Genomic DNA, 10,122 nt, shown 5'->3' with positions numbered 1-10,122 from the left:
ATCAAATACCAGGATGAAAAACACAGGAACCGAATGATGTTCAAGGGCCGGTCAAGACATTTTAACAAACTTTCCTCTTCTAATACCGTATATCTTTGATTGTCTGTCTGTCTGTCTACAGCTAAGCAGTGTTTCACATTTGTAATATTGTGGTTTATGAAACCTTGCAGGTTTTGCAAGAGTGAAGAAGAGAGCTGTTTATTTGTGCAGTTGTTGTCCAAAAAGTCTGTTCAGGGGCAAATTGAATGTTACCATGAAGAATACAGAAGATAAGTTGTTATTTAAACTGATCACGTACTGTATTCATGCAGTCTGTGACACTGACGCAGAAATGTGAATAAGAGTATTAAGAAAGTACAGTGGGAAACTTCAAACCCTTAATATCAAGGATTCATTCTTAACCCTGGATAAAGACTGAACAGTGTGAAAAATGTCAACCTGAGTTTAAAATACTGCGGGGTTAATGTATGAAAAGCTCTGTATACTATACAATGGTATTACTATGGTACTTTTGATGTGCTTTGTATCACTGTAGATGCCATGATCGATGAATGTGGTTATTATTCCAACATATCATTCAGTACTGTGGCATATATTATATTTTAATGGTCAGCACTCAGCACTATACCAGGATTTCAGTTTCATGTCCGGAGACATACGCTCATTTGTGTACTAGTCAAATAAGTGCTGAACTGAACAATAGATCCTGTCATCTTCTGCTTGGGTTGCGCTATCAGGGTTTATAAGGATGAGGCGGTTAACAGGAGGTTTTAAACAGGACCTTCACAATCTTCAGCACTGACTAGAAATGGCATCAAAATCAGGGTCAGAGACATGTATGAGCCAGGTGATGTGAGAACAAAAGCACACAGAGAGAGGCAGCTGAACCAGCATCCAGACGTTCTCTTCAGAATATATTGTGAAGACCGTCTGCATGTTCTGCTCTTCAGACCCACGGATGACAGCTGGTGGATCAATAAACTTAAGGATAGATATGGAAGAATCTCTTCTCAGTGGACTTTCAAACATGATGATAACCAGCCGATTCGGCACGCGATAAATCTCTCCGGGAATCGGGATGAGCTGCAAAGATTCTGTGCATGAGTTTCCTCGCAATCTACAGTCGTGTCGTGCCCATGTTCAGGAAGATCTGGAAACAGCCATTCAAGACCTCAGAGTAGAAAACAGCGGACTTGGACAACAATTAAGAGGAGCGCCCTAAAACATGAGGTAGCTACAATATTCAATACAATCACATTCTTTCAAAACAGCAAATTTGTTGAAATGGTTAAAAATGTCATAAATTCTTCATAGTAATCACATCAGTTGATGTTGTTCTAACCGACCCCAGTGAAACATCGGTCAAGAACGATTGTTTTTCTTTTCTTCCACTTTTTTTCCCATTTATTTGTGTTAATGTTTGTTCCACCGGAGATATTTAACCAACCGGACCAGTGTCACATCCATCAGAAGTTCAGAGCTGAAGAAATGAACATTAACATGTTAACATGTTGAACAAACTCAAGAAGACAAATACAAGTGCAAACAGATACATTAACATGAGTCAGAACATCTCTGTAACACTTTAGAATAGGGAACACATATTCACTATTAACTAAGATTTAATTAAGAGTTTTCTGCTTATTAATAGTTAGTATGATAGTTGTTTAGTTATGGGGTGGATTAAGGGATCTAAAATACAGTCACGTACGTGTACAAGTACTAATAAACAGCCAATATACTAGTAATACACATGCTAATAAACAACTAATTAATAGCAAGAACTGATCCTTAAAATAAAGTGTTACCAACATATAACCTATTTGAGTGGATGGTTGCATTTCATCATCTACTAACATCCTTTCAGTTTTCCTCAGAACTGATTCTTGTTAATCTATAATAACAGACATGAGAGCATGACTATAACAGTATTTTATGTGTTTCATTTCTTCCACACAGAGACCACGAAGACAAGAAGATCTGCATCTTTCGATCAGATTCAAAGCAGACCAAACATGAATTACTATTATTTCTTATATTTCTCTTCTCTGTCATATTAAAGTCAGACTGTAATCAAATCTGTCACACTTCTTACTCCAGTGAATATTTCTCATTGTGTGTTTATTGTTGAAAGTCTATGTAAACGCAAACTTTATTAAAAACATGGTGACTAAAATTCGAATGGACATTTTCATTGTTACACCGTTAACACATTCATCTTTCTCCATTCTAGCAGATACTGACTGTACTTGTTACATACGTGTCAAACAGTTTGAGTTTGAGGGTGTAACAGCTGCTAAGCTGTTAAAAACAAAGGGAAAGGTGGAAGAATGAATAGAAGAACTAAAAGCGGAAAAAGAAGATCTAGAAAACAAAAACAAAAGAAGAGCTGGGGAAAACAGAAGATCTGCCAAAACCACAAAGACCACAAAACAAACAAACAAACAAACAAACCAAAGAAAAGCCGTGGGCATAAACACAAGATCTGCAGGAAAGATCAAACATCTGGAAATCATTCATTAGTCAGCAATGACTAGGAAAACAAAAATGCTACTAAAACGTGAGGAACAACATTCAACAGAATCACATTCGTTCAGAATAGCTCATATTGCAGAAATGGTTCAAAATGTCATCAATGTACACTAATAATAAATAAGTTGAGTGTTTGGATTAACTGTTAAAATTTATATTATTGCTTTTCATCTTCCGTCTTTAAAAGTTCAAAATCGTATCAAATCTTGAACACAATAAATAAATAAATAAATAAAATAGTTTTCATTGATACACCGTTAACACACATTAACCTCGTGTGTCACACTGTGTGTAGTAAGTTTGCACATAATGACTGAGGCTGCCATTAACTATAATAATGTGAGTGAGTGGGGTTTTACTGTCTTCAGTTGTTTACCAACAGCTATTCGCCTATAACTGAAATCACACACAGACACACACACACACACACAAGGAGAACTAGTGCAAACCAGTGCTACATCAGTAAACCAGTCAAATTAATCAATATACACTGTACATATGTTCTTTATATCATTGTCTTTATTTAATTTTATATGTATATCTTTATGTAATTATATATAAAGGCCTTACTTTATTCACTCATTCATTTAATTCTATTTTATTTTATTGACAGCATTCCCAGTGTCTCAGTGGTGCCTAATACCAAGTTACCACAATTTTACTGTTAGAAATTGTTAATTTATTAATTTACTTGTTTTTAGTAAGTGTGTGCACGGGGTTAAACACTAGTGGTGTGGTGAAGGTTTGACTCTTGTAAATGTATATTTTGCTGATATGAAAAATATGCACAAAAAGTTTTTTTAAAGTGCACTTTGGTGCCAGTGATTAAAAATCTAAGTGTTTGTAAGTTGTGTGAAATTGTTATTTATTTTTGTGAATTATATGCACCTGGATTTCAGTATACTGCTTGTATTACAATTCAGTGCTATGTTTCTTTCCTTCTTTTTCTGTCTATCTTCTTTCTCTTTCTCTTTCTCTTTCTCTTTCTCTTTCTCTTTCTCTTTCTTTCTTTCTCTCTCTCTTTCTTTCTTTTTTCTTTTTTATGCACTGGATAAACTGTTTATAAAACCTATAAACAAATAATCATATAAGTTAATCATAATAAAAAAAAAAACGACTGAATGGAAGTGGAAAGCATTTATTTTAAATGCTGAAACTGTCTATTTGTCTTTGTGTCTTTATAAATGACATGAACACAAGGTCAAGTGTGATTCATCTTTCCTGGAAAACACTGTTTCTCTACTTCCTCTCGTCTTTAGTTCCTCCTCTTTTATGCCTCTCTCTCTCTCTCTTCTCTGTTGTTCTGTTAACACATTTTTCTGTTTGACTGTAATATTATTAGATAAACAGAAGTTGATCGATCGAGACTGTATAAGCTATGTGTGTTGAGTTTTGTTTCGTTTCGGGTTGAGCGACTCTATCTGGAAAACACACACATATGGATTCTTGCCAAATATGTGGTGGGCTGAGCAAGTTCCTGCCTTCGTCCCTGTGTGTTTTGTAGTGGATTGCACCATTGCAGGAGAATCTCTGCCGAAATGCAGAAGATCATATTTCAGTAAGGTTGAAGCAGTAATGGCAGCTGTGAGAGACATGTATGAAGGAGTGGATGTTGAAAACATGACTCCAGCAGAACAAAAGAGACACAGAGAGACGCAGCTGAACCAACATCCAAACATTCTCTTCAGAATAAATCGTAAAGACCGTCTGCATGTTCTGCTCTTCAGACCCACGGGTGACAGCTGGTGGATCAATATAATTAAGGAAAATTATGGAGGAATCTTTGCTCAGTGGACTTTCCAACATGCTGATAACCAGCCCATTCGGCACGCGATGAATCTCTCCGGGAATCGGGATGAGCTGCAAAGATTCTGTGATGAGTTTCCAGACAATCTGGAGGCATTTCGTGCCCATGTTCAGGAAAATGAAGATCAGAGAGATCAGAGAGAAACAATAGAAGATCTCAGAGAAACAATAGAAGAGCAGAAAGAAACAATAGAAGAGCAGAGAGAAACAATAGAAGATGACAATGCAGCAATACAAGATCTGGAAGAAAGAATACGAGAACTCGATTTAGAAAACAGAAGACTGAGACGACAACATTTAAACCATGAGGTACAATCACATTCTTTCAGAGCAGCTAAAAATGATTCAATAATGTCTAAATGAATCATATTACTATCAGACCAATGTGAGTTGAGTTATTTGTTACTTCATATTAAACTCTCTTTAAAAGTTGTGCTAACTGACCCCATGAACTAACGACATGATGCAAATGGTACTAACTTAATGCAAATAGAAAAAAATATTTTTTATTATTATTGAAAATTGCATTCATTCATTGAAAGTGAGAAAAAGACATGTCATTTTATACAGAATTGTGTAGATGAGGAGGCTGCATTAATTTACATTACAAAGTTACATACATTTTTTTTCCATATCCACATGCATTTTTATTTGAGCAGAAGCATTTTTAAATGGTAGTTTTTAATACACATCAGAGCACACGTTAGTAAGGCCACGGTAAGGAAAGTCTGTATTCTTTTTCCTGTTGGATTTTAAATTCTTCCAATACTTGGTATTGTGTCCATCTCCTCTTCATCTGTTCGTCATTATTATACGAGCATTCTTGCTGTTGGCAGAGTAGAAGTCAAATGTCACTCTAATTAAAAAATGCAACAGTTTGGATTTGGATTGAAGTCAATTCAGCTGTTCTGAACCTGAGAACTCAGAGTAAGTCAACTCAGAGTTGTTTGAACCCCTTATTGAAACTGAATAAAATAAGTCAAATTAAATGTTGAGAAAACTCGCTTCATGTACCTTATAGAAGATGTTCAAACATTCCTAGAAACGCTAACACAAGTCAAAAACACCTCTACATGAATATACCTCTACTATTTGAGTGGAGTTGTAATTCATCATCTAATAACAGTTGTTCTGTTTTCCTGAGAACTGATTCATGTTTACTCTATAATAATAGACATATGAATGTGAATATACAGTAACGGCAGTTTGTTTCTTTCATCTCTTCCACACAGAGACCATGTTTTCCTCAGTAAAGAAGGACATCAAGATCTGCATCTGTCTAGACCAGTGGATATTTCAGTATATCACCACGTATTTTATATTTCTCCTATGTTTGCATGCACTACTTTTGTTTCAGTTTCATTCCGATAGTGTTTACATGAACGCTAAATACATCGTGATCAAGCTTTGATATGCGCACATTTTATTATGACAGGACACACGTTCATTCAACAGGAAGAACCGCGTGGTCTGCGCGTCATACGTCATTACGCTACTTCCGCGTCATTGCACATACGCTCTCCTTTCAGTTTCGGATTTCAATCCGAATATATATTAATAATATAATATTCAGTGTATGAAGTAATGTACATGTATTAATTTTACATATTTAAACCATTTACAGTAATTGGGTAGAAAGTATTTCTTGTTTAAAAATATATATATATATTTAAATCTTTGTTCATTAAAATACGAATAACCTCCTCATTAGAAATGTTTGTTGATTAGAGGTTCTTATACGGCTTTTTCTCAGTTTCTCTCAAAATGTGCTTCACGGTTCAACAGGAAGTGCTGTCAGTTACGTTTTTGATTTTCTGATTATACATTATTGTTTGTCACACTCATAGCTTAGTTTTATTTTTGCATTAAATGCTTTGTATTGTATTTGTAACTAATAAAATGAGAGATTTTATTGTTACGATTGCCTCCCGTGAGACTTTACTTATAACTACAAACTGAGCCTCAAGAACAACCACAAGGCAGTCTTCTACATCATTCCTGAAGAACTTCAACCTGCCGGCTGGCGAGTACTTCATGGTTTATGCTACATATGTCTATTCTTATCCTACCTAAATAATAATTTATAGAGTTAAAGGTGTAAGTTAGAATAACCCACTGAGAAACAGGTGCCTCGATACAAATTCATGATACAGATGGCAGCAAAGTAAAAGGACAGTTACCAGGGTGGTTAGAGTCGCTTGGTTGGAAGCTAGCTTGATAGGGACTACGGTATTAAAATCTGAGCTATAGTTGATGAATAGCAGCCTTACATAGTTCCTGTTATTGCCATCAACATGCCACCAATCTTCTGTGGATCTGTTGGGGCTAATGTCATGAAGTATCAGGGATGGAGGAGCAGATGTTGTTTTTTATAAGTTTCTCAAAGACCTTCATGACTGTTGACGTGAGGGCAACTGGACGATAGTCATTCAGACAAGAGAGTTTATTGTTCTTAGGCACAAGGATGATGAGAGTTTTTCTGAAGGAGGTGGGAACCACCGAGGTAGCAAGGGACTCATTAAAAATACATGTAAACAAACTAGCGAGCTGATCAGCGCAGGACTGCAGAACATGGCTAGAAATCCCATCAGGACCTGCTGCTTTCCTGACGTTCACTCGCTTTAGGGCCAGAGAGACCGGCGTTGCACACAGCAGTGCGTTTGTTTACTGCAGCACGGATTGTTCTGTCCATCCACCGTTTCTGATCTGAGAAGGAACTTGGTACTGGATAAAACGTGCGGACTGAACAAAAGTTCCTGTCTTGTCTTGTGCAATCACTAGGGTTTATAAGCGTAAGGTGGGAATACGTTTTTTTTTTTACAACCTTCACACACCAGCAGCAGTCAGAGACAAGGCTTAATATCAGAAAAATGGCTGATCTCGAAGAAAGAGTTTGCGATCTGGAAGAAAAAGCAGAAGATCTGGAAAACAAAACAGATGAGGTTGAAAGAAAAACGGAAGACCTGGAAAGGAGTACCAATGATCTTGAAGAAAGAACAGAAGATCTGGAAAGACAAACAAATGAGCTTGGAGAAAAAACAGAAGATCTGGAAAGAAGAATTCAAAATATTGAAGCAAGATTTTGGCCCTGATCTGGAGACTCAGACAGAAGTGAGTATTGAAGTAATGCTACTATAAAACATGAGGTACAACACTAAATACAATCAGATTATTTCAAAATTGCATATATTTGTAGATAATAACAAATACTGTAAATAAGTTAATAAAATGAGTTGAGTGGTGTTTGTTTGGTTCATCTGTTTGTTACCTCCACATTAAAACTTCAAAAGTTGTTAAACTGTGACTAACTCCTACAGAACTTATGTCATTAACAATATGTTTTGACATATTTATTATATTTGTGTTGTGTTCGCGTTTATTCTACTAGACATATTAAAACGAATAGCTGAATAAACATTAACACAAATGAAGGAAGAGTTCAGATGATCAGTATTATCACAGTTAAATGAAATGTTGAAAAAACTCACATCATGTACCTTTAAGAATTAAAATATAAATGCAAACAGTCTTAGATACAGTACATTAACATGAGCCAAACAACAACATACTATTCTTATTCATGTGCACGTATGAGTTGTGCTGTTTTCCAAAGAATTGATTCATGTTTATTTTGTAATAATAGTTTTATAGGTTCATGAATATAACAGCATTTGTTTTATCTCTTCCACACAGAGTCTGTGTTTGCTGCTCATAGGAACTCATGAAGATCTCAAGTTCTGACCAAATTTAACGCAGTCACAGTTGAAAAAAGCCAATTTCTGCATAAACCTTATATTTCTACATAATTTCTGTATAAACCTTAAAATCTTGACTGTAACAAATGTGTAATAGACATGTTCAAAGTTGCTACACTGTTAAAACACTGTTAAAACACATTTTGTCACAGTGAATATAATAATGTATTGCAGTGTGTTTTGTGTGTGTGTTCTTGTGTTTAAACAAAAGCTATTTCTAGTAGCCTGATAATCTAACCTTAAACCTAACCCTAATAGCATAAAACACTGCTAGTGAAAACAAAAAGTTATTTACTTCAATTGTTTTTTTTTATGTTACTGTGACTTTTCCACTGGGACAACTTGCCCCTGTCCATTTTGTAGTTGTGCATATTTGTATCAAAAGTTCTTTAAGTCATATATATACATAATGAATACAAATGTCTATAGTTAGCACAATGTCTAAAGTTTTTAATTGGGTAGAAAGTGCTCTTTGTGAGTAAAAAATATTTGCACAAATCCTTTTCCAGAAATCATGAACTATTGCAAAAGTCATGTTTATTCATGTGTGAAGAACCCTGCGGAATAGACTGTTCCCTTCCATAGGTCACTTCGATGCTGCAGTGACGTCACCACGTATGGGAACACCTTCGGTGTGACGAATGTCTGAAGCCCTATACCATCCCGCCAATCCTATTGGCCAAATGGCGCATGGCACCACCCTACGCATGCACACGCATGATATACCTGGGTGCAGCGCGCCATTTCGCTCAGATTTCATTCCTTCAGGAATAGCGAATCATCTGTGCCCTATCATCTCGCGTTCTCCAGCGATTTTCTTCGAGCAGTGTTTAACTCCTCTTTCGCGGACGCGATGAGTCAACGAAAGGTAAGAGCTGTATAATGGGTTTATCACAGGGAGGCACTCATGAGAGATTCGTTTGCAGCCTCTCTACATGTTCTCTCTGTGATAGCCTACAGCTATGGTAAAATAAAGAAAAGTATCCGCGCTCTGGAGTCTATTTCTTCAGTCGCCTCGCGTCTAACCCCCACCGTTCGCTTCTGCGGTCGCCGAGGCCCCGCACGAGGTGTTGGTTAGGGGCGATATGTGCGGCTTGACTATGAGTACAGTGATGCACTGGAGTTTTCCACTTGCTCGCTCTCACCTACTCAAGCGCGTTAATCAGAGCAGTTTTGCTTTTATACTATGTTGTCTAACCGCAGCTTCGAACTCAGAGTAGGCTCTGACCGGCATAAGCAGTTCTCTCCCTCCGAGCGGACAGGAGAAACACGCTTCCCCTTCCTCAGTGTGCTATTATGTGGCTATCCGCGCGGTGGATAAACTACCCTTCTCACGGACCTTCACCAAGAGGTTTCGAGGTCCTGGAAGCAGACTTTATCAGCGCATATCACGAACGGCGCGGGTTTTTGCCACGATTAAGTGACATGGCGGACTGCTATTATATAGCGATGCCGTTTGACTACCTCTCTAGCCGAACGGATCGCGCCAAACTCTGCCGCGACCTAGTCGTGTCTATTTCGGCAAATTTTATTATCTTGTTACGGTTCTTTACGAGAAGCCTCTCGTTCTTAACCCCCACACTCTAACATTGACTGTCTCGCAGCACAAGCACTTCGAGCGTCACTGAACTGAGCTGTTATTTGAGCGCCCCCTCAGATACTCTGCACAATCCAGCTTTCAGAGTTTGAGGGACGGCACAAAAGGCTGGCAAAATTGGCCAGTTTATGACTGCTCATACAGCTGCCACGTTCTCGCAATAGCGACGTGGCCCGATTTGTATCTTGGTGAATTAAATCCTGCCGTGGATACGCTTCAGGATTATACACAATGAAACGCAGCGAGTTTACGCATGCGCTTTCCTTCATGTTCGCACTATAGAGTGCTGTTGGACCGCTAATGCGCATCCAACACTCTCACTGCCGTCCCTATGCTCTAACATTGACTGTCTCGCAGCAAACAGCGCTTCGAGCAGCATTGGATCGGGCTGTAACACCAGGCGTAAATAAATAAATAAATAATAATCCCTCA

At 37.5% G+C, this 10,122-nt stretch overlaps 1 protein-coding gene and 1 long non-coding RNA gene across 2 annotated transcripts; both read left to right on the top strand.

Moving 5' to 3' along the window:
* Positions 1-761: 761 nt before the first annotated feature.
* Positions 762-2,175, top strand: LOC113061249 (uncharacterized). Its single transcript, XR_003278325.1, has 2 exons — positions 762-1,230; positions 1,960-2,175. It is a non-coding gene; the product is annotated as an uncharacterized LOC113061249 (long non-coding RNA).
* A 1,392-nt stretch (positions 2,176-3,567) lies between these two features.
* LOC113061401 (uncharacterized) lies at positions 3,568-6,336 on the top strand. Its single transcript, XM_026230463.1, has 2 exons — positions 3,568-4,647; positions 5,571-6,336. Exons 1-2 carry the CDS (start codon positions 3,988-3,990, stop codon positions 5,589-5,591), a joined length of 681 nt encoding a protein of 226 aa, XP_026086248.1. The 5' UTR covers positions 3,568-3,987; the 3' UTR covers positions 5,592-6,336.
* Positions 6,337-10,122: the final 3,786 nt, after the last annotated feature.

Source organism: Carassius auratus, chromosome 43 (assembly GCF_003368295.1).
Source record: "Carassius auratus strain Wakin chromosome 43, ASM336829v1, whole genome shotgun sequence".
Taxonomy (NCBI): Eukaryota; Metazoa; Chordata; class Actinopteri; order Cypriniformes; family Cyprinidae; genus Carassius; species Carassius auratus.
Note: the sequence above shows the minus strand (reverse complement) of the source record. Positions and strands in the feature narration are given on the sequence as shown.